The following is a 24,422-nucleotide window of genomic DNA, read 5'->3' on the forward strand; positions in this document are numbered from 1 at the left end:
AAAATGATGAAAAATAATCATTTTAAAGCACAAATTAATTAATCAATCATTTTTTATTTATTCTCAAGATGAAAATTTGTCCAAAAAATCTTCTGAGAGCTAGATTTTTTTTATTAAAATTGTAAGTTAAAAAGACGAAATGGTTCCATAAAATAAATAAATAAATAAATAAAATATTGCATTAAGTAGACTGTATTCCCCCTCAAAATATTATAGGGTAATTTGAGGTTTTATAAATATTTAAAGGAATATCCCATGAAATTTAACTAACAAAATGCTAAAACGCCAAGTGTCGGTCAGGATTTTTCCTTTTGTTAATCGTAAATTCGTAATCCTAACTCAAAATTTTAGCCCGAACCAACCTGAAATTGGGTTTGAGTGACCCGGTCCAAGTTGCACCTCTAGAAAACAAAGTAATATCTGAGGTTATTTTTGGCATTTGAAACGTACATGGTAGTGATTAGTGATGAGCACAACTGCAGAAATGTTCCCATATCCAATTCGGAGAGAACATTCCTAATTCCTGGTTCGTCCGCACGCACATATTAAAAAAAAAAAAAAAATAATAATAATAAAAAGTAAAAAACAACGCTTTTGGCGGCATATTGCCTCCTTCGCAGCCACTCCAATACAAAGCTTCTCACGCTTCTTCGTTCCCATTCCTTCCCATCTTTTCCTTCATTTCACGAACTCTAATCGGCCAGTGTCGCTCTCGTTCACTCCACGTCAACTCTCACACAAATCCCTGAATCCTGTGAAGTCTCGTTCTACCGGTCATTCACGAACCCTTCACTCTCTCTTTCTCGTCTCTGAACCCTGTAGCAGAGTAAGGATGGGAGCCTTTTGCAACGAAGAGCTCCCACTCTCGCAGAAACTCAGCTTTGCATCCGCGCATGATCGAAGATTTTCGAAACACGTCCTTGATAACGTCCACGGAACCATCACTCTCGATCCGGTATGAGTTTCGGCGTCGAACTTCGGATTTTAATCCACTTTCTTTACATTGGATTTGTTTCAGGACCTTTTTTTTTGCTTTTTTCCTTTCTCTCTTTTCTTTTGTAGCTTTTGTCTGTTTTTCATTTGACAAGATTGCGAAAAACTTTCAGTTATTGACATGTAGAGCTGCCTTACAGTGAAGCGTTTTTCCTTTTAAGTTAACTTAATTGGATTAGAATGTTGGTTATTTGTAGACGTGGATGGTTTTCGAGAAAAAGGAATTTATAAGATATTCAAGAATAAGAACATCACTTCTAGAAATTGAAATATACTGTGAAAAACGAAAGCATTCATTTAGAAATTTAAAACAAATCAAATTTACTCCCAACGAAAAGAATATTTTAATAAAGAAATGATAGAACAGGTCAATGAAGAACTGAAAACACTTGAGACATGGCCATCTATTTTTAAATGCTTTTGCGAAGGAGATCTCCTACGCAAGCTTTAGCTGGCTGTCTAAATGTAACTCAGTAGTTATATGTACCGGATAATTTCTTCTCTATATTGTTTTCCGATTTTAATCATGATGTTTCACCCCCCATTGGTTCAATCATTTATGGTGTTAGTTTAAGTATCTCTGATAGGTTCTTCGCGAGCTCAACTGCCACCTTGTGACATTTCAGCTTAAGTTTTGTATCTGCCTCTGTTAATGATGAGCAGATAATATATGGATTAATAGTTTTTGTATTTTTATTTGTATAATTGCCCACCAGCATTTTTTAATTCATTGATGTAGAAGTACTCTTAACCTAGACTTGCGGATAGTTGCACAACTAAAATTGATTAATATTTTTTGAATGGTTGCAGCTCTCATTGAGGTTTATTGACACTGAACAATTTCAGAGGCAAGCGTATTTTTTTTCTTAAATGATTTGTGATTTCTTTCCTTTTTGATTATTCTCCCAGTCTTTCTCAGTTATTTTAATTATAGTAAATCATCTTACATTATGTAATTCCAAAATTGCAGGCTTCGTGATCTAAAGCAACTTGGTGAGTTTAAAGTATCTTCTTTGAAATCCATTGTCAGGAATAATAATTTAGTTAAGGTTTGAATGCTCTGTAGTTTGTATCATGTTGTCCTTCCTTTTTATGTTATTTGTTCACTTAAATTTGCCTTATGTTTTACTTTATCACCCCAAATATGGATAGTGGCCCTGGACCTTGAAGGTGAGATGCAAATATCTCAAATGCCTTATTAATATGTCTTTTGCTTCTGGCATGCTTTACCTACATTTGATAAAATATCATAGTAGCAAGAATTTCAAATAGGTTAAACAATTGCAAATATCTCAAATGCCTTATTAATATGTCTTTTGCTTCTGGCATGCTTTACCTGCATTTGATAAAATATCATAGTAGCAAGAATTTCAAATAGGTTAAACAATTGCAGAATTTTTTAATATCTTTACCATATTTACCGCACTTAACATTTAAATCATGCTATCAGTTGTGTGAACTTTTGTTGTTGCCATACTTGCAAGGACAAATATACTTCTATTGGTGTTTTAAGAGGTAAGTCTTAAAGTCTGCATATGTGGATCAAGTGTGGACCACTGAAGTGTGCAAAGCGTATCTGTGGCTGAGTGAATACATTCTGATTTTAGGATTTCATTTATTTAATTAGGCTGCGTTTGGAAGGAGTACAAATGCAAATATGTAGAGTGCAAAACCTTATATTTTGTATTATTTTTTATGTATTTATGCTGTACATATTTTGCATTTGTACTGCTTCCAAACTGAGCCTTAGTTTTTCAACACGTGCCATCTTGATCAATGCTAAGTGTTTTGGTACCCATTGAAAAATTGAAAACAGTATTTGAGCTTATTGGATTTTGGAAGATTAAAACCTAACAAATAGCACTGAATATGCTGGAAATGATGTCATGAACTCCATTTACATATTTTTATCTAGATTTATTAATACATAAATTAATTGAAGAACGGAATCCAGCCAATTTCATAGCTATTGCTAATTTTCAGCACATGGTAGGCACCTAATACATTGTTCTGTTCTGTACAGTTAGAGCATAAATGTTTCTTTCTTAATTTGGTTTCTGTCAGCAAACTCTTACAGAATTCCATGTATCTTTCAGGTCTGGCGTACATGGTTTATCCAGGAGCTGTACATTCTCGGTTTGAACATTCACTGGGGGTGTATTGGCTTGCTGGGGAAGCAGTTACGAAGCTTCAAACTCATCAAGTATGGAACTGCTTCTACATGCTCTGCTCATTCTCATTGCAGAACCCAGACATTCTTGAAAATATTCTTTGGATACTTGTCACATCCTTGTAGGGCTCAGAGCTGGGAATTGATCGCTTTGATTTACAAACAGTGAAGATTGCAGGTACTTTAAATGTATTTGCTGTTAAACTACCTTGTTTTGAATGATCTGGATCCATCTATTTTGTCTTTGTTTCTATTTCTAGGGCTACTTCATGATATAGGGCATGGGCCTTTCAGCCATTTGTTTGAGCGTGCATTTCTTCCTCGGGTTCTTAATGGTGCTAAATGGTGATTCCCGCCTCCTTTACACAATATAATTTCATTTAATGTTTCCAATGTGTGTGTGTGTGTATTGTATGTCCTCAACTCCAATGTTTTTCTTACATAGCACATCAGCAATTGTAATGCCCAGAAGATCAGAACCAAGACTTGTCAATCTAATGTCTCCTATTTTGGTGGTAAAAAAAAGACACATTCAAGGGGATGGAGGCTTTATTTTTATTCACTGATTACCTAAGCTTTTTGACCAAAAAAATGCCTCCGCCTATTTTGCATTATCTTTTGTGGTTGTAAATCTCAAGACATAAGGATAACCATCTAATAGATAATGTTTCTCACCCATATCTGTATTGTTCAGATCTGATGTTTATTGTCTTTCTCTTGTAGAGGAGGCACTAGTGTTTAATTTGTCATGTGGGCAGCTGCCACTTCATGGTTTTAATGACATAGAACCAAAACCTCAAGTGTATGCTTCTGCACTTGCTTTTTTTGTATTCAAGGTTAAAGTTGCACTTGTCTCATCAAAGCATGCTATCGGCATTAAGCTTGATTGAGACCTCAAGTAGATTGCCAGTGCGTCACTTACATACTGTATGATATGTGTACTGTGTAATGAAGAATTATCTAGTATAACCTATGTGAATTCTGTCTCACTACCTCTTGAATCATTTCTGCAGTTAAATACCTCTTTTGAGGTCAAATTCATGGCATATCATCAATCATATTAAAAACTTCAAAAAGATGATCTTAAAAATAATATTCTCAAAGTGAGAGCCCTGCCATTCAATTGTAACATTGTTTTCATGGAATCAAGTCCAAATTAATAGATTCTGATCAACATGGTGGAAAATTGGATCTTCTTGCTGCCTTTTTGATAATGAATTTGTTATTATATTTCAAAAAATTCAGGTTGTGTTTTGACTCAGGGTGCAGAAACAGAAGCAAAATCTTTTTGACACAAAATCAGAAGCTTCTCAAATGGTCCCCCCAAAATGTATTAAAAAAATTGTTGGAACTAGTGAAAACACAGAAAAATGACCATTAGTCTCTGGATTCTGTACTGCTTGATTCTTGGAACAATACATTGAAATCCAGAAAGTAGCAATTTCCTTCCATCCTGCAACTCAATTTACATTGCCATACAAAACAGCCTTGTGAATTATTTATTTATTGCTGGCAAGGGGTTTATACTTCAGTTTGTGACTATATCATTGGCACTTTTCTTGTATAACCAGTAATGATGTCAGAACAATAATTGCGCTTTTCAATGCCTCTTTAATCTTTAGTAAATTTTCTTTAGAAAGTATTGAATACCATGTCCGATAGAGATAAGTTCCTAATTGGAAGGTTGAAGCTGGTGGGAAAATAAAATTTTGAATTATTAATGATGATGGTATTTCTTGTGGTTTCCCAAATTTCCCTTAAAGAGCCTCTCAGTGTTCCAAATTTCCCTTGGGTTAGGAAATATAAGATTAAGAAACACGACTTTGCTGGGGAAATGGTTTTTGAGACTACTGATGGAACAGGACAAACTTTGGTATAGAGTGATTGTTAGTATTCATGGATTGGTAGATAACAGTTGGGATGCAGGACTCGACCCTAGGGCTTCTCAGTGTTCTCCTTGGAAAGCTATTCAAGGTATTTTGCCTCTTATGCTTCCTTATTTCAAATATGATGTCTAAGCTGGAAATAAAGTCTTGTTTTGGGAAGATGTTTGGGTTGGTGAAAACTCCCTTAGAGATAGATTTCCTTCTATTTACTCCTTGTCTGAAAACAAAAGAAAAGTGATCTCTTTAGTGTTTGTTGATAACTCCTGGGATTTGGGCTTTAGAAGAGGTCTAAGGGATTCTGAAATGGGGATGGTTGATGATTTGATCACTCAGTTTGGGGAAGTCTTTCTTGATCAGTCCTGTAGAGATAGCAGAATTTGGAAACCTTCCCTTTTTGGTTTCTTCAATTGCTCTTCTTTCTATAACGTTTTGCTTCAGACCTCTAACCTTGTAAAGAACTTCCCTTCAAAGGAGGTGTGGGGTAGCCCTGTACCCTCTAAAATTCAAGCCTTTTTTTGGGAAGTGGTACTCCAAAAAATCAACACCTTGGATTTATTGCAGAAAAAGAGGCCAAATATGTGCCTCTCCCCCCATGTTTGTTGCCTCTATTTGGGTTCTGGTGAGACAATTTCACATTTACTAATCTCATGTCCCTTTGTGTTCTTTATTTGGTCTTGGTTCTCTTCTCTCTTTGGCTACAGGTGGACTCACTCCTCGAGCGTGGTGAACCTCTTTGATCCAGCTTTTTACAGGCAACCAACGGTTCGTGGAAGGATTATGTGGAGAGCCACTAGAGCTGCTGTATTGTGGTCAGTGTGGGAGGAAAGAAACAATAGGATCTTTAAAGGCAGTTGTAGATCCAAGGAAGAGGTTGTGGAAGGAATAACTACTAAGGTTATCCATTGGTTGAAATCCTGTGATCTTTTAAAGGATTTCTCAGTTGAAGACATTTATAGAAGTTGGGGTATTGTGGCATCTATTACTACTTCCAAAGCTATGATACCGGAAGTTTGGTCCCCACAACAAAGGGTGAAATTGAACTTTGATGGAAGCTCTATAGGTAATCCAAGCCCATCCGGTATAGGAGGTGTTTTCAGAGATAATGAAGGCAAGATAATGGCTTTGTTTTCAGGTCCAATAGGAGTTAGAGATTCCTTAAGAGCAGAAATCTTGGCACTACGTCAAGGTGTAAAACTGGCCAAACAATTGGGGCTATATCAGATTGAGAGACTCCAAGTTGGTAATTGGGTGGATGCAATTAGGGCAGCTGGGAATTTGGCAATATAGACAGCTGATAAGGGAAATTCTTAGCATAGCAAGGGAGGTGGGTGTTTGGTTTAAGTGGGTAAGGAGATCAGCAAATGGTTTTGCTGACGCCCTAGCAAAACAAGGGACTGTAAGGGAGAGTCTTTATTGGGCAGTGCTGTAATGTTTGATGTTTATTGGATCAACCTTTTCTGATAAGGGTTGAATTCTGTATTTCAGTTTAATTTATCTCTAATGAAAGTTATCGTTTCTGATAAAAAAAATCCTGTGTGTGGATTGTAAGTTGTTTTTTATACAAATTACAACAACTTGGCTCATTAGTTTTTAACCAACTTTTTTTTTTTTTTTATCAATAACAATATGCTTTATTAATGAATAAGATTTGTGAAACTTTAAGTACAGTTTTTAACCAATTTAGTTGATGCCTTTAATTATCCTTTTATGAACTATTAGTTGAAACCTAGATAAACAAGGGGTGAGCTCAATTGTAATTGGCAACGGATATTGGGAGAGGTAGCATCTCGTGCCTCTCTAAGGGATGCTTGCAATGCTTATTTCAAGTGATTATAAAATTTATTTTACTTATAAAAAAACTATTAGTTGAAACCTCAATAAATGTGCAACTTACAGCATTGGAAATTTGGAATCTTGTATTCATTTGTGATGTTTGGAGATGGTTTTCAATTATTTCTGACTTGTTTCTTAATAAATATTGTCCCACCTTGAGTAGTTTCGTCGACACTGTATTACTGCTATTTTGGAGATGGTTTTCAATTATTTCTCACTTGTTCAGGTCTCATGAAGAAATGTCAGTGAGGATGGTTGACTACATTGTTGATGAACACAATATTGAAATTGATTCTCAAAGCCTTAAAAGAGTGAAAGTAAGCTGATATTTAGTGTTCATCTGCTGCAGCCCTGTTCTCTTTGAAGACAATATCTGTTAATTTTCTTTAGCTTTAATTTATGAGCTCCTTCTATCATTAACCATTGCCTTTTCTGTTATTAAAATATATATAGTTATCTCATATGCATAAATACATGTAAATGCATTCAGACATGCATACAAATACATTAAGATTTATGCCCGAATTCTATTTGTCTTTTATTAGTAGCAATGTTTTAAAAAATGACCCGGAACCAGAACCGTTCTGGCCACTAGTTTCCGGGATGATGGTTTGACCTTTTGGTTTGAATGAACAGTTTTTGGCTAGGGACCGAGTTTGGGGTAAAGCGGAACCGGTTGCCTGGACGGTTCCTGGGCTGAATAGTCCAACCATCCGGGTCAACAGCGGTTTGATAACATTGATTAGTAGCCTTATCTCATTTCATGGAGGCACAAGCTGTGGTCATTTCATCATTTATCATACTGTAGCTACTTGCTTTCTTTGAACTAAAGAAAAGCCAAGTTCTCTGAAGTTCTATGCTAACTCTGTGCATTATCCTCTATTCCTTGTGTTTGTCTGGTCTGAGTGTGAACTTTTGTTTGATGAATCATTGTGAAGATACCATTGCCTTCATTTTGGCACTTGATCTTGATGTCTTGTTTCTCACTCTTGAACACACCTATACTATTTTTCCTGTGAGTATGGACCTTTTGATGTTATGAATCTTATGTGCCATCTATTTATTGGTTTATTGCTAAAATAGCTCCTAATCAAGATACATGAAGCAGACCTTGTCTTTTTATGTTCATTATTAGTATCACATGCATTGCACGTGCCTTCTCACTTGTTTTAAATAATGAGGGATAAAGGGTAGCAAATAAAACTTTAAAATACCTTTGTGGTTGACTGAAATAACTATTTTGCTTGTCAGTTTAGTTGATCCAGTCTATGCTTAGTCACCCTATGCAACCACATCATGAATACAAACTAGTTAATAATGCAATTGGTATGGCCCTCAACTGACTTGTTGATGCTTTCATAACTCTACTCCTAACTTTATATCTGATGGATGGTAAGATAACAAGTTTGGAAGTTTTAAACAAACATCCTACAATGTGACCAAATATTAGTTAGTTTTCTATCTATTTCAAACCACTGCTATATAAATTTGTAGGGATCCACATTGGGTCCTTTGTTGCACATCCTAGTTATGTAATTTGTCCTTTGTTATTATTAGTATCACTAGATTCACTATTATTTTTGTTATTATATGCATAATTCAATATCTTTCCATCATCACCATCATGACTATAGATGTACATCACTACTATTTTACATATTTATATTTTCTGGTTATTGTTTTTGATGGTGCGCAATCCGGCTGGTCCTAGCTGTCAATGACCTTGCCTCTGAACGGAGCTATAGGGAGCCTGAAACAGAGAAGATGAGGAAGCTCCGGGGGGAACCCGGTATGAATGCTCCGAAGCTCAAGTTAGAATTCTTTCTTAGGCAAGATAAAACCAGATGGCACAAAGTTCACATCCCTTGTTCTTGGGGGGTAGGGGGCCTTTTATAACCACCTCGTGCACTCACTCCTAAGCTTCTGTCAGGTCGGGTATGATTACCTCTGGGCTCCTGCCAGTTCGGGTGTCATCCCCTCTGCTGGACTGAACCGCCATTGCTCCCTTTTGTCGGAGCCTTAGCGATGACGGTGGCAGGTGACCGTTGAAGTGCGGCTGTCAAGCGTCAGATCCCAAGTTAGTCAGGTGCGCCGCCCTTGGATACGGACCTCCTTGGTGTCAGGTATGGTACGTTTGTTCAGTTCGGCGTCCCGGAGGCGAAGTGCTGGAGTGGTGAGCGAGGTGAAGTCTTGAGTTCGGATAGAGGAGTGTCCCGAACTGCCATGAGGCGGGCCAGTTCGGGTCATTGCCTTGTGTGGCTCGGGGCCTAAGGGAGAGTTCGGGCTCCTCGTAGGGATTGCTGGTGGGGAGTTCGGGCTCCTTGTAGGGAGTTCGGACTGCTTGTTTTCCTCCCTTTGGTGCTCGCGCCCTGGGCGCGCTGTTGTGCCAAGCTGTTTGCCTTTGCCACATGTTGTGTGATTACGAGGTCGGGCCAAATCTTCCTTCATCAATTGCCCCCCACTCCTCGTTCTAAGGGTCTTGCCTTGGTGCGGGGAGTTCGCAAGGTGGCAGGTGGATTTGTCCCGTACTTCGAATCTCGGTTGACTGATAGCGCGAGGTGCGTTGTCAGGGTTAGTTTCTTTGAGCGCCTAAAAGATGGAAAACGCGTCGACCTGCCTACAAATGCTGCCAGACGTGACAACGCACGCTTTATTTCAAAATCAAAAAACCGCGCCGTTGGGAGACGTGACAGTAGGCGTCCTTTCAATTTTTGAAAACGTGCCGCTGCCGCCTTTAATGTGAGGAGTCGTGCGCTGGCGTCCTGTCAGTTTCAGAAAGACGTGCGCCGACGCTCTGTCAGTTTCAAAAAGACGTGCGCTAATCACGTCTCGGTCTCAGGGGACGTGCGGTCAGTGCGACTGCGGGCCATCGGATTGGCTTTGATCTGTGCTGTTGCTTCTCGGTCACTGTGGGTATAAATAGTGGGGGACCTCAGCCGCTTTGTCACTTCTGTGCTTTGCCTCTTGAGCTCGCGTCCAAGTTTCAGCTCGCGTTCAGGCTTTCAGTTCGCGTTCAAGGTTTTCGCTCATTCAAGTTCCCGTAGTCTTGTTCAAGCTTTTTCCGGGTGAGTACCTTCCTAGAATCCACCTTCTCTCCTCGATGTCTAGCTCGGATAGCTCAGACGGTTCTTCAAGTAGGTCAGATGCAGGTTCTACGAACCGAGTCACATCCCCTGATAGTCCTAGCGAGCCGGAGGTAGAGCTCGGGGAAGAGTTCGAACCCGTAGGTTGAGTCGCCTCGGGTAGTTTGGCATCCACCTCTCGTCGGGGTCGGACGTTAGACAAGTTTGGCCCCTCGACCATGACGCCTGAGGGGCTCCAATCCCTCATTACCTATTACAATTTGCTTGGGGAGTACGCTTATTTCATACCTTCGGGTAGCTTTCCTTGGGAACACGGTCCTGATGAAATCGTGATATTCCGGGAGCAGTTCACTGCGGGGCTGCGATTGCCTTTCCATCCCCTCCTTGTTGAGGTCTTGAATCACTTCGGCGTTACGGTCGGTCAGCTTCACCCGAACTTCATTCGTAATTTGGTGGGGACAATCTCCCTGTTTAGCGAACAGGGCTTTCCTTTAGACTTGGAGATCTTCTTTTCCATCCTAATGCTTAAGAAGCAAGCGGGTCTCCTCCCCGGGCGTAGGCGGGCGTATTACCTGTCTCCTCACCCGGGTTTTAAGCTTTTACATGATCTTCCTAACAAGGTCCCGGCGTGGAAGCGGGACTACTTCGGGGTGCGAAGTGTGCTTGGGTGGTCGTTTCAGACCGGGTGGGGAGTGGCTGCCCCTGACTCTGGTGTTACGCTTGACAAAGAGACGGTGAAGGGCCTCCGGCAATGGGCGTGGCTTGGGCTAAAGTGCCAACAGTATTTGACGGAGGCCAAGCTCATTGCAGCCGGCCTGAGTTCGGGTAGGTTCCTTACTTGGAGGTTCTATTTTGCTCTGTCTGGCTTTTTTCTGATGCCGAACTCTTTTTTGCAGGTGTGATGGACTCAGGAAGGACTCGTGGTGGGCACTTGTTTCAAGGCATGAAGAGGAGGAAGCAAGTTGCCAAGCGAACTCACGCCGAGTTGCCCTGGGATGCGGAGCCCGAGGTACCGGACTACCCGTCAGGGGATCCGCCCAGGGAGCCCGAGATGGCTCCTCCAATGCAAGAAGCGGTAGGGGGCCCGTATACTGAGACTACTTACACGGGGGCTCCCACCTACTCTGGTGCTCCTGCTTACTCTGGGTCTGCTCATACGCGAGCGGGGCCCTCGGGCTCGGGGGCCCCAGGGGAATTCAGGAGTGTGTTGTCGTCGACCTACGCTCTTCAGAAGAGTAAGGAGGCCATTTTCCCCGAGGAGGTCGCGGCGTGGACTGATCTCCCTCTGCACCAAGTGGCCTGCCGTGCTGTTACTCATGCCATGGTGGTAAGTTAGACTATCGAGCTCTTTTGCTTTTATCCTTCTTGTTGTCGTTCTTTTGATCACTCGGTTCTTTCTTTTTGGTAGGTGAACTCTTCTATCCACGCCTTGGCGGCCCAGGTGGAAAGGAGCTCGAGGCAGGCGCGAGCTGCTGAAGAGGCTCTTTGTGCTGCCGAGATGACTTCCCGAGCTGCTGAGGCGGCTGCTCGTGCTGCAGAGGCGGCTGCTCGTGCTACAAAGGCCAAGCAGGCGAGGTCTCAGAGAGATGCCGAGGCCATGGGAGTCGTAGTGAAGCACATGGCGGACCTGGGGCTGGATTTGCAACATCAGGTCGAATACCTTCCGGAGGACATTAGGGAGAGGACGCAGATCTTTTCTCAAGGTATTGAAGATGCCAAGAAAAAGGCTGTCGATGCGTACATCGCCTCGCCGAGCTTTGACGACCTAATGGTGGATTCGTACCGAAGGGGTTTCAAGCTAAGCCGGTGGATGATCCGGAATACGTACCCCGAGCTCGATATTAGTGCCATATCCACTTCGCGCACAACTCAGGAGATGGCCAATGTTGTTGATGGTGAGCCAGACTCCGAGGGCGAGGCAAGGCCTTCAGGTATCGTTGAAGTGCCTTCTAATAATGAAGAAGTAGCTCCGGGCCTGTAATTTTTTTTTTTTTTTTGAAATGTACTCCCTTACTTTGAAATGGAATGACTTTTCTTTTGGTTAAGTGTTGGTTGTTCTTTCTCCCGAACTAAACGTATTTGCCGAACTGACCATACGCCCGGTCTGTTTCCTGCCCGGGTTACCGCACTCGCGTGACCTATTTTGGTGGTCTCTGAGATGCCGATGTCCCTATTAGTTCGTTGACTTCGTTTTGCCTTTGGCTGACTTTTCTTTGCTTGCCTGTGCCGAGGTTCCTTCGTTAGCTTGGCATCCTAGCCCGTAGGCTTTGGTGGCGATTTTATCCACTTCGCTTGGTGGTCTATAGGTAGTATCGCCTTAAGTTGACGATGTTCCATGCTCGGGGTACTTGCTTACCCTCTAAGGTTTCGAGCTCGTATGCCCCCCCGAGTGCTTTCTTTACTCTGTAGGGTCCTTCCCAATTTGGTCCGAGTTTGCCCACGCTGGGTTCGGGTACCATGATCTTACGGAGAACCAGGTCGCCGACGCGGAAGCTCTTCTTTACTCTGGCGTTGTAGTACCGAGCTACTTTTTGCTGGTAGGCCGCTGTTCGGATGTGCGCGAGGTCTCTTACCTCATCTAGTAGGTCGAGGTTGGTGCGTAACTCGTCTCCGTTTGTCTGATCGTCATATGCTTCTAGTCGCATTGTAGGTATTTCGATTTCCGCCAGGATTACCGCTTCGGTGCCGTAGGTGAGGTTAAAGGGCGTCTCTCCCGTGGCGGTTTTTTCCGTAGTTCGGTGAGCCCACAGAACACTTGGTAGCTCGTCCGCCCACAACCCTTTAGCTCGGTCTAGTCGTGCTTTCAGTCCGCGGAGGATGGCTCTGTTCATTACTTTTGTCTGACTGTTTGCCTGCGGGTGTGCGACTGATGTGAAGTTCTGACGAATTCCATATCTTGGCACCATTCTTGGAACTTGATATCCTCGAACTGTTGCCGTTGTCGGAGATCAGTACCCGAGGTAGTCCGAAGCGACATACTATGTTCTTCCAAAAGAAGTTCTGTATGTTTCGGGCTGTGACTGTTGCCAGAGGTTCAGTTTCTATCCACTTTGTGAAGTAATCTACTGCCACCACTAGGAACTTTCTCCCACCTGTTGCTGGCGGGAATGGCCCCAGGAGGTCGATGCCCGTGCAAAGGGCCATGGACTGGTGAGGTACTTGAGGTCGGCAGCAGGCTGATGGTGGATATTGGCATGCTTCTGACACTTGTCGCATTTTCTGACGAGCTCGACGACTTCTGCTTTCATCGTTGGCCAGTAGTATCCTTGTCTAAGTGCCTTTTGGGCGAGGGCTCTGCCCCCCAGGTGTCCGCCGCACAGACCTTCATGAGTGTCACGGAGTATGAGCTCGGCTTCGGCAGGTCGCAAGCGTGTAGGATCGTCGATTCAACCGTTTGTCTATTATGACGTATTTGGCTGCCTAGCGCTGCACCCTCTTGGCTGCATTGCGGTCCGCAGGGAGGGTTCCATCTAGCAAGAAGCTCGCGAGTGGGTCGATCCAGCTCGGCTCTGCTTCAAGGACGGGAGCGACCTCTTTTGCCCCATCGAGAATGCTGGGCCGAGGTAAGTCCTCTATGTACACGGTTCTCATGGCATTGTGACTCGTGCTGGCTAACTGGGACAGGGCGTCGGCCTCAGTGTTCTCTGACCTCGAGATTTGCCTGATGAAGTGTGACTGGAAGTTGAGCAGAGCCTCCTTTACTTTTACCAAGTATGCGATCATAGTGAGCTCGCGTGCTTCGTATTCGCCCGTAACCTAGTTGACCACGAGCTGGGAATCACTGCAGATAACTACGTGCTTTGCTCCTACCTTGCGCGCTAGGTTCAGCTCGGCTATCAGTGCCTCATACTCCGCCTCGTTGTTGGATGCCGCGAACTCAAAGCGTAGTGCGTATTCCAATTTCGTTCCACTCGGGCCGCGTAGCACTATTCTAGCCCCGCTACCCTGCTGGTTCGAGGAGCCATCTACGTGAAGGATCCAGGGCTCCTCATCCCAGTTCGCGTTTGGCCTAACCAGGAGAGATGCTACACTGGCTGCTACCTCACAGGGTTCAGACTCTATTGGCTTGGGAGCTCCGGGCTTGCCCGAACTGGGGATCTCAGGCTCGACTGGCTCAGGGGCTTCAAGGCTAAACGTGCACTCGGCGATAAAATCTGCCAAGGCTTGGGCCTTAATAGCAGTTCTTGGCTTGTACTGGAGGTCATACTCGCTGAGTTCGATGGCCCATTTTGTCAGTCGACCGAAAACCTCGGGCTTGAGTAAAACTTGCCTCAGAGGTTTGTCAGTCAGGATGATGACGGTGTGAGCCTGGAAGTACGGGCGGAGTTTCCGAGCTGCTATCACCAGTGCGTATGCTAGCTTTTCTATCTGCGGGTACCTTGTCTCTGCTCCCTGCAAAATTTTACTAACATAATAGATGGGTCGTTGGACTCGGTCTACTTATTTTATTAGTACTGAACTGACCACCTCGTCGCTTGCCGAGAGGTACAGTTTTAAGACCTCGCCCTCCTCGGGCCGGGCTAAGGTTGGCACACTAGCGAAGTAGCTTTTTAGCTCGTCGAACGTGAGCTGGCAGTCTCGGGTCCACTCGGTGTAGTCGACGCACATGCGCCACTTGCCGTTTTCCTTTTTCACCAGCACTGGGTTGGCTACCCAGCTCGGGTAATGGACTTCCCTTATGAAATCTGCTGCAAGGAGCTTTTCGACCTCCTCGTCGACCGCTCTCCAGCGCTCTGGGGCTAAGTTGCGTTTCTTCTGTCTAACGGGTCTGACTACAAGGTCAGTATTAAGTTTGTGAGTTGTCAGACTGGGGTTAATATTGGGCATGTCGGCTGCGGACCAGGCAAAAATGTCTAAATTTTGAAGTAAAAAACTCATCAGTTCGGTTTGTAGTGGTTCCTCGACGGAAGCACCGATCTGTAGTGAGCGAGCTGGGTCTGTAGCCGAAGTCGGGACTGCGACCGTTTCCTCTGTGGGTGAAGCTCGTTCCTCGCCTTGCTCCGTAGGCCGCTCCAGTTCAATGTCGTCGGCCGCCTTGGTTTTTCCCTTCAGGGCGGCAACATAACACTTGCGGGACTCGAGCTGGTCGCCCCGCGCTACCCCCACACCGAAGTCTGTAGGGAACTTTCATTGCCAAATAGTATGTGGAGACCACTGCCCGCAGGATATGCATAATTGGCCGCCCTATTATGGCATTGTATGGGGAAGGGGTCGCGACCAACAGGAAATCATGGTTGAGTCTGACCGCACAAGGCCATGTGCCGACTTCCATGGGTACTGTTATTTTTCCGAGGGGCCTGACTTCCTCTCCGCTGAAACCCACCAGAGGAGTGTTCGCGGGCTTTAGCTCGCTCTTCTGTAGCTGTAGCTGGTCAAATGCTAACTTGAAGAGGATGTTCGCCAAGCTGCCCGAATCCACGAGTACGCGCCTGACCTCGAAGTCGCTGATCCTTAGTTTTATGACTAGCCCGTCATCGTGGGGGTAGTGGGCCCCTCGCGCATCGTCTTCCGTGAAGGAGATCGGCTCTTCAGTCTTTGGTCTCTTTGGGGGGTTCTGTTCCTCTTGGGTTGCTTCGCGAACTGACGTCTGAGCCGCTGCCGAAATACACCCTGCTATCACCGAACCTCCCACTATTACATGAATGGTTTCCCGAACTGGCCTCTCTTCCAGAGGCTGTCGCTGCAACGGTTTGGCTGGTCTGCTGCTAGATTCGGGGGCATCCTTTCCGTTCTCCCCTTGCCGACCTGCCTTATTGTTATTATTATTATCATGCTGTACAAAATTCCTTAAGTATCCGCGACGAATGAGTCCCTCTATCTCGTCCCGGAGATTATTACACTGTTCGATACTATGACCGTGGTCTCTTTGGAAACTACAATACAAATTTTTATTTCTCTCGTTCGGATTTCCCTTTAGGCGAGGTGGCCACTTTTCGTATGGGGCATCCTTGATCGTCATTAAGATCTCGGTCCGCCTCGTGTTTAACGGCGTGTAATCCGTCTGAACTGCTAAGGGAGCTCGGAACGACTGGTTCGGCTTCGGCTCCCGGGCCGGGTTTTTTCTGTCGACCGGGTTGGAGGGCTCGCCTTCCCTCTTTCTTTTCTTGTTCCCGCTTTCGGTCCGTTGGTTGATTTCTTTCTCTGTTCTCATGAACTTATCCGCGAGCTTGAGGAATTCGGCCACAGTTGCGGGCTGGTTAGCTACCATGTGCCATTTGAACTCTTTGTGCGTTACTCCTCTCTTGGCCGCCGCGAGCTGCACCGCGGGGTCTAACCGCGGTATCTGCAAGCACGCTTCATTGAACCGCTTGGTGTAGCCCCGGATGGATTCTCCTTCTCTCTGGACTACTTCGAAGATGCTTTCCTTTGTTCTGGGGCACCGCTTTCTGGTGACAAAGTATGCGGTGAAGACCTGCACGAACTGGGACTAGCATCTTATCGACCCGGGGGCCAGGTTCCTGTACCAAGTGCGGGCTACCCCTCTGAAGGTGGTGGTGAAGGCCACGCACATGCATGATTCACTGGCCCTGGCGAGGTGCATTTGGGACTGGAAAGCATCAACGTGGTCGTTGGGGTCGAAGGACCCATCATACTTGTCCAAAGGTGGGAGCTTGAAATCTCTGGGCATGGGGACTGCCAGAAGTTCTGATGCGAGGGGGGAAGGAACTGAGAGATTCAGGGCAGCTTTTACCTCGTCCGAGCTCGTCTCTTCCTTACATCTGAGCTCCGGCAGGACATGGGTGGCAGTTCGGCGACTTCGCTGGCACCTTCGTTGTTGAGTGGGCCTGGTACTGGTGCTGCTGGCCTCTGTGTTGCCGAGCTCGATGGGCCCAGAATGCTGGTAGTCTGCTGCCAAGGCGCTGAATTGGTTCTCCGTGAGCGGGAACTCGGGCCTGGAGCGTCGAGGTTCTGACCTTGCGGGCGAGGTTCCTGACCCGCCTGCGAGCTGCGAGGCGGGGGTGATTTTTCTCTCTCTTCGACCTGGGGACGAGGCCTGGCTGTTATGGGGGTTCTGGGGCCGGGAGGCTTTTCCTTGGAGGGGGCGTCCATCCTGTGGGGAGGCCTTAACCGGCTTCGAAGCAGGGTGCCGAGGTGGAAGTAGTGGTTGGTTCAGAGGTAGTTGGGGGAACTGCTGTTGACAGTGATACTGGGAGATGTTGTGCAGTACTTGGTGCTGCTGGAGCTGGTGTTGCTGGAATTGTTGCATTTGGGCTTGCATTGCCCGCATGCATTGCATCAGGTCGTCCAACTGGTTCTGGCTGGTTGCCAGGGGGACGGCAGTTGGTTCAGTAAAGGTTGTCTCGATAGGGAGAGGAAAGGGGATGCTCATTGCAGGAAGGTTTACGGGCGCCACTGCTTGTGCCGCATTCAAGCTGGGGATCCCATCCACCAAAAGGGGGATGGTGAACTGTCCGACGCACACCACGGGGACTTGAAGTTGTTCCCCGGTGGTGTTTGTCTCCGTGCCACGTCCGGCGTTGCTGGAAGAAGCCATGAGTGTTGGGGTTTTTGGAGAAAAGAGGTTATGAGAGTTTAGAGGGAGGCTTTTAGAAGCGATTTCCCACAGACGGCGCCAATTGATGGTGCGCAATCCGGCTGGTCCTAACTGTCGACGACCTTGCCTCTGAACGGAGCTACAAGGAGCCTGAAACAGAGAAGATGAGGAAACTCCAAGGGGAACCCGGTATGAATGCTCCGAAGCTCAAGTTAGAATTCTTTCTTAGGCAAGATAAAACCAGATGGCGCAAAGTTCATATCCCTTGTTCTTGGGGGGTAGGGTGCCTTTTATAACCACCTCGTGCACTCACTCCTAAGCTTTTGTCAGGTCGGGTATGATTACCTCTGGGCTCCTGCCAGTTCAGGTGTCATCCCCTCTGCTGGACTGAACCGCCACTGCTCCCTTTTGTCGGAGCCGTGGCAGGTGACCGGTGGCAGGTGGCGGTGGCAGGTGACCGTTGAAGTGTGGCTGTCAAGCGTTAGATCCCAAGTTAGTCAGGTGCGCTGCCCTTGGATACGGACCTCCTCGGTGTTAGGTATGGTACGTTTGTTCAGTTCGGCGTCCCGGAGGCGAAGTGCTGGAGTGGCGAGCGAGGTGAAATCTTGAGTTCGGATAGAGGAGTGTCCCGAACTGCCATGAGGCGGGCCAGTTCGGGTCATTGCCTTGTGTGGCTCGGGGCCTAAGGGAGAGTTCGGGCTCCTCGTAGGGAGTTCGGGCTCTTAGTAGGGAGATCGGGCTCCTCGTAGGGAGTAGGCTCCTAGTAGGGAGTTCGGGCTCCTCGTAGGGATTGCTGGTGGGGAGTTCGGGCTCCTTGTAGGGAGTTCGGACTGCTGGTTTTCCTCCCTTTGGTGCTCGCGCCCTGGGCGCGCTGTTGTGCCAAGCTGTTTGCCTTTGCCACGTGTTGTGTGATTACGAGGTCGGGCCAAATCTTCCTTCATACATACTTAGCTCTGCGTATAAAAGATGCTTGATGGACTAAACATGGTAGACCAGTATTATATCAGATAACTATAGATGTACATCATTGTCATGTGTGTGTTTCATTATATATCTGTGTGTATCTGATTTTCCATTTTGACAGGAAATGATTCTTGCCAGCTCTGAAATTGCACTGCCAAAGGTAAGCCATTTTAACAATAATTTCTTTTGTGTTCAGATAAGCTTCATGATTTGTGCTCTTTAAACCCAAAAGCACAAAGCCCCAATTGTAGGCTTTGTGCTTTGGGCCTTAAAAGTGTTTTAACTTTAACCTATGGTGTTTTTAAAAGTAATTTTTGCTAAACGTTCTAACTCTCCATATCACAAGTCATGCACATTTAAGCTATGGTGTTTTTCTATCAAGCAAATTCATATCACTTGTCTTCTCCAGAGCATGAAAGAGAAGCATTTCTTGTATGATATTGTTGCAAATGGTCGAAATGGGATAGATGTTGACAAGTAGGTCATATTCTAATTATGAGATTTGTTTATTGGAATACTGTTCTCTTTCCCCCACTCTTCCTATGGTAGATACTTATACTTACAAGAGTAATACCATAAGGACATCTTTATTTGTAGGTTTGATTACATTGCTCGTGATTGCCGAGCTTGTGGTCTAGGCTGCAATTTTCAATTTGAGAGGTATGGGTTGGAATTTTGTTTTTAGATATTCTTATTGATAAGAGTAAGTCTTGCACATGCAAACTGGGGATTTACCCACTTGTGAATGGTAAAATATATTATTCCTTCATTTTGACATCTTTTACAAATGTGAGGTGTTAATCCCAAATTGCCTTAAAAGCCAGTGAATTTTATACAAGTGACAAGTAAAGGATTTTAGTGTTTTCTACCTGGGCAGTTGAAATGGTGACCCAGATGGCTGACCGGGTCTGGGTTTTTGACATTTTGATTATTCCACTGAGCAAAACCATCCAACCTGCCACCAAGCCAGCTTTCTGGGAAAAAGCCAGGATCAGTCTAAAACATTTCTTTAGAGCTGGCGTCTTGTCCTATATTAAGATTTACAAATATTATCTTACTATCTTCAGGTGGCATGGTAGAACTATTGCGCTTTTGCTAGCATCAGCATTTTTTCTTTTCACTTGCAGGTTAATGGAAACAATGCGGGTTTTGGGCGATGAAATATGCTATCGTTCTAAGGATTGTAAGTATTTTCTTTAGAATTCTGTTATTGTTTAGAATTCAATTTTCAGTTTCATACTTTATGATCCTTGTACTTATTTATTTTTAATTATTTTTACAGATCTCACAATTCACAAGTTATTTGCTACTCGAGCTGATCTGTATCGTACAGTCTATACACATGCAAAAGTCAAGGTAAATGTTTTAGGCATAATCTATATTTTCCAACTCATCTAAGAACGTCTATCTGTTTTCCCCATTCTATTGTTATGTTTAAAGGCTGAATGGTTAAACTGGTATGTTCTTTTTCAGGCAATAGAGCTTATGTTTGTAGATGCATTGCTAGAAACAAATAATTGTCTAGGAATTACCTCTCATGTTGATGACCCGGCTGAATACTGGAAGGTTTACTACATCTATTTAATTGATTATATTTCATTTTTCATATATTCATAAGGCATATTTATAGAACCTTTTGGGCATTTGCAGTTAGATGACACAATACTAAAGACCATTGAAACATCTCCAAAACAAGAACTGACAGAAGCAAAGAAGATTATTTCACGTATTCGTAGAAGGGACTTGTACCAGGTATTGAAGTTTGTTGACACTTTTACCTTTTTTTTTGTTTATTTTTTTGTAAGTGACATGGAAAAGATTTCATTGAATGATTAAAATAAAAAGGTGTTACGACAAGTGGTTGTGAATACAACTGAACTAAGCCATTACATTACACACATACCCCACCACCCTATTACAATTGTGTCCAATACATTTGCTGTTTATGAAGAACTTGTTTTTCCGGACAATTAGCAAAGCTTCTTACCCATCTTATTTGAATGTTCAAATCTTTGGAGAGATAATTGAAGTTCAATTTTGAACTGCCTACCTCCCTATCCTTTATCAGCCACCCTACTACTATCTTCCAATCCCCTTCAATGATCAACCTTACAATTTCCATTTTTTTTTTTACTTTTTGCACCCCAAAAACTGCTGCCAAAAGTTCTGCCCTTACTAAATCACCTTCTTCTATTGGACCTGAAAACAAAGGACAAATCCACCCTCATCCCTTATCACCCCCTCAATCCCTGAAGGTCCAGGGTTGCCCATGCTGCTGCCATCGAAGTTCAATTTTATCCAACCACCACATGGGGGTAAGCAAACCTCAAAGGATTTTTGGTTTCCTAGAGGAAGAGCCAGTTATTGCCCCCTAGTTCTTAAAAAAGTGATCCACTGTAAAGTCTGAGAAAAGTTTCTGTATCTTCATCCAATGTGCAACTCTTAGGGCTTTGATCTCAATTAATGTATCCTTGCCCTTCCGTTTCTCCCCAAATATTCTTCTGTTCCTCTCTTCACAAACTGTCCAGATCACTGTTTCCCTTGTACTCCACATAATTCTGCCTCTTCTTTTTGTACTCAAAACAATGGTCAAAATAACCTGTCCATGGACAAAGTGTGTTAACAAAGAAACTTCTTGGAGTTGTTCTGAATTGATTTTTTATTACTGAACAAATATTCATTATAGATCTTTAATTTTTGGAGAATGTGCTTTGGTGCTTTATGTTTATTTATGGCAGTTTTGTAATGAGTATGCTGTTCCAAAGGATCAATTGGATCATTTCAAAGATGTTACTCCACAAGATATAGTTTGTTCCCAAGTAAGCGTTTCTTCTGTATAGATGATTTTTGTTAAGATTCGACGACCAATCCTTTATCCAGGTTCTGACTAGTTTCATTAATTGTAGAAAACTAGTGAAGTCATGTTAAGAGAAGAAGACGTTGCTGTTAGCAATGTCAGGATTGATTTGACTCGTGGGAGGCATAACCCTCTTGAGAGGTACTTGAGAAAGAGTCTGATAATGATTTTATCAAGTTTGTGTACTTCTGTGAAACCTCTAGTCTCCATATTTAATACTATTCTTTTCTTTTTGTGCATGTATATTCTCCCCCAGCATCAAATTTTTCAAGGTACTAAAATTTCATATTTTTTTTTCTTGAATTCTTTTTACCTTGATTAGAACTAGGGTTTAATGTTTTTATATTCTCACAGAAATATTAACCTCCTATATATTACATATTTGGCCTCTTAACTGTAGTACTTGCTTCAAAGAAAAATCTCTGGAAGTCAATGGCTTGCAAATTATTGAACTAGAGAAAGCTTATTATTTGATATAATTCCTCTTTTAGAAATAAATAAATAAATGGGTACATAACAAACACTGAGGAGTTACTTGGGGACGCACTACCCCCCGTTGTATGTGGTGCACTCCTGTTTTATTTCAAAAAAAAAAAAAAGCTCTAAAAGAGCAAGGAGAGGACAAAAGAAAGCATGAGACAAAGTGGTAAAAAAATGATCCAAGGACTTGTAGTTTAACAGAAAGCATTGTTCTTGATAGAGTATAGTAGCAGGACAGCGTTCTCCAAATAGTTGGACTTGGGGCTAAGGCTGAGTTAATAAGTTGAGTTGGGTGCTTGACATAGTAATTTAAGAAAGCTAAGTGAATCCCATTCCCTCATTCGTTCTTACTATTAACTCTCAAGCCCTCTAAAGATGGGGTGTCAATGCAACACTGCCTAGGCTGTCATATGCAAAACAACTCGAACGAAAATGGCAGATACCAAATATTTGGCTGGGTTACCGAGTCCACCAGGCATAAGAATGCTACTATCTTATAGTTAGTGTTGTTAAAGTGATACCTAGACAACCAAGTGGCCAAGTATATATATGAACATTTTACTGTAGGCAAATAGGTTATACCCACTTTATATATTGATATAAATACATAAACCCTATTTTGGGTTGATACCTGTATATGTAGATCTGTAAACTAGGGTTCTTAATCCCTTTTTTCTGTGTATTTTCACTTAACCAGGGAGCTATTCAAAACCCTATTTATTCCTTTTCTGAAGATCAAATTTTAACTTTTGGTTTAGTTATTTACTGGCTTAGTTGTTTATGATTTATGGTTTATCAGGTGATAATAGGCTATTATTACTCATGCCTTAGTGATCAATTTCAATTTTTTAAATCCATGGTTAACTAGTTGAATTCATAGCCTCATGGTTGCTGATATTGTATCCTATACAAGACACATGAACCTTTAAGGGGGCATCCTGTTCATTATCAGGATGTTCAAAGACAGTTTGTGCAATTTTTCGTTGTGTATGCAGGCTATGTATTTATCGTCCTCTTTCATTGATATCTGAAGTAACATTTTCTTTACCTGCAGACAATGTCATATTTATGTATCACAATATTAGTTTTAACAACTTGTATTGTAGCAGGATTATGAGACCGAGGATTCATTTTCCATACAGGATGATAGAATAAGTCACCTGCTGCCTGCATCCTATCAAGATATGATAGTCAGGGTGTACTCCAAAAAGGCTGAATTGGTTTGTGAAAGACGATAGAAGAGATCATTCATGATTTTTCTTGTCCCTGTTGCAGTTAAATCATGAATTTTATTCATGGATCTGTTTTGCAGGTTGAAGCAGTTTCTGATGCCTTCGAAAATTTCCAGATGAGAACATATGGGACCAAAGCACAAGTACATTCAACCCCAGAGAAGAAGAAACGCCGAGTTTAATGGGTTAACCAATTCCCCAACCTCTCTGTTCGTTATTTTTTGGCATTCTTATATGCATATTGATCGGGAGTCTCACATAGAATATCCAAAACATGCTCATATGAAATTATAATTTATAAATATTTGCCAGATAAGACTGACTTTTAATCAAATCGGTAGTATAAGAATATGCATTGAACTCTGTAAACGAAAACTACTGTATAGCTGATGACTCGTCCTGGAAACTTTTGTATAGTCAATTCACTTTAGTGTTCCTAAAATGGTCACTCGTCCTGGAAACTTCTTTGTCATGATGGGTTGTAGCATGGTAAAGATTTATGAGAGTTGGATGGTTCCCAATGGACATGTTGTAGACGGTAATGATCCTTGCTGCACCTGTTAGGCTGTTATCTAATAGGGCAGCCCAATGCACAAGGCTCTTGCCAATGCAGGGTCTCGAGAGGGACAGATGTTACTTCTGTTTTACATCCTTGTGTGGATTTTTTTGGCCATCTATCAACAGCGCTTTAGACAAGCAGTTAGGCAAATTGTCATTTGTTTTCTTTGATTTTCTAGTTTTTTTTGTAAACTATAAATTTTTGAACTTTGTCCTAGTTAAGTTTGATTTTGACACCAGGAAGTTTTAGGATATCGGAATTGGTCCTTGCAGGACCGTCCTCACAGTCCCTTGCAGTCGTGCATTGGGAAAAAATTTTACAAGTATGAAGGTGTTATAATGCACGACTGCAAATGGCTGTGAAGACGGTTCTGTGAGGACCAAATCCGATATCGAAGTTTTACTTTAAACCTTTTACGTAGACTTTAAACCTAAGTTGCCATACGTACGGCTAATCCAGGATGTTGGGTAGTCACCATCGCAGGGTTATTCTTGCATGGTCGCAGTGGCATTCCTGGCGTTGGTATGTCAGTGATACCTTCGTTTTTTTTTTTTCTTTTTTGATTGCTTAGTGATACTGGTACCTTCATATGAGATGATGAAAAGATGGTCATATTGGTATATGAGCCCCAACGTACTTTGTATTTTCCTCTCAAACCGTTTGTTGATTTCTTCTTTTTGTTTGTCAAAGGATAAATTTATTGACGAGGCAGAGACCTCTTACAGACTGATTAGTGATTACAGTGATTACGAGTTAACAGAAGTTATTAAATATTAGTTGGACTCTGACCTCTTGCTCATGTATGGGGTTTGGTGCATTAATGATTATGTATGTGCCATCTATGAGAACCTGCCCCCTGAGATCCATCAGA

General features: G+C 43.2%; 2 protein-coding genes across 3 annotated transcripts; both read left to right on the plus strand.

The window, feature by feature from the left end:
* Positions 1-622: 622 nt before the first annotated feature.
* LOC104587186 (uncharacterized) lies at positions 623-23,434 on the plus strand. Of its 2 annotated transcripts, none has more exons than XM_010244682.3 (19): positions 623-955; positions 1,804-1,841; positions 1,964-1,986; positions 3,090-3,196; positions 3,290-3,341; positions 3,424-3,508; positions 7,109-7,199; positions 18,545-18,583; positions 18,833-18,900; positions 19,021-19,083; positions 19,551-19,606; positions 19,706-19,779; positions 19,897-19,989; positions 20,074-20,175; positions 21,162-21,242; positions 21,330-21,421; positions 21,537-21,552; positions 22,867-22,980; positions 23,073-23,434. In XM_010244682.3, the coding sequence occupies exons 1-19, from the start codon at positions 833-835 to the stop codon at positions 23,172-23,174; spliced, it is 1,419 nt and encodes a 472-aa protein (XP_010242984.1). In that variant the 5' UTR covers positions 623-832; the 3' UTR covers positions 23,175-23,434. The 2 variants fall into 2 exon arrangements, with proteins under 2 accessions (XP_010242984.1, XP_010242985.1); XM_010244683.3 differs by having other exon boundaries at positions 22,870-22,980.
* Positions 10,048-11,946, plus strand: LOC148792015 (uncharacterized). The gene is made up of 3 exons (XM_088903608.1): positions 10,048-10,790; positions 10,862-11,292; positions 11,374-11,946. Exons 1-3 carry the CDS (start codon positions 10,184-10,186, stop codon positions 11,944-11,946), a joined length of 1,611 nt encoding a protein of 536 aa, XP_088759734.1. The 5' UTR covers positions 10,048-10,183.
* Positions 23,435-24,422: the final 988 nt, after the last annotated feature.

The sequence above is a fragment of the Nelumbo nucifera genome, chromosome 4, assembly GCF_055504915.1.
Source record: "Nelumbo nucifera cultivar China Antique chromosome 4, China Antique-T2T, whole genome shotgun sequence".
In the NCBI taxonomy this organism is placed as follows: Eukaryota; Viridiplantae; Streptophyta; class Magnoliopsida; order Proteales; family Nelumbonaceae; genus Nelumbo; species Nelumbo nucifera.

What these genes read in the sequence shown, in the direction of transcription:
- LOC104587186 (XM_010244682.3), top strand. Translation starts at nt 833, where the DNA reads ATGGGAGCCTTTTGCAACGAAGAGCTCCCACTCTCGCAGAAACTCAGC. An exon ending in CGAAGCTTCAAACTCATCAA is followed by an intron (nt 3,197 to 3,289) that starts GTATGGAACTGC and finishes ACATCCTTGTAG; the next exon opens with GGCTCAGAGCTGGGAATTGA. An exon ending in TGCAATTTTCAATTTGAGAG is followed by an intron (nt 19,084 to 19,550) that starts GTATGGGTTGGA and finishes TTTCACTTGCAG; the next exon opens with GTTAATGGAAACAATGCGGG.
- LOC148792015 (XM_088903608.1), top strand. Translation starts at nt 10,184, where the DNA reads ATGACGCCTGAGGGGCTCCAATCCCTCATTACCTATTACAATTTGCTT. An exon ending in TGCAGCCGGCCTGAGTTCGG is followed by an intron (nt 10,791 to 10,861) that starts GTAGGTTCCTTA and finishes TCTTTTTTGCAG; the next exon opens with GTGTGATGGACTCAGGAAGG. An exon ending in CTGTTACTCATGCCATGGTG is followed by an intron (nt 11,293 to 11,373) that starts GTAAGTTAGACT and finishes TCTTTTTGGTAG; the next exon opens with GTGAACTCTTCTATCCACGC.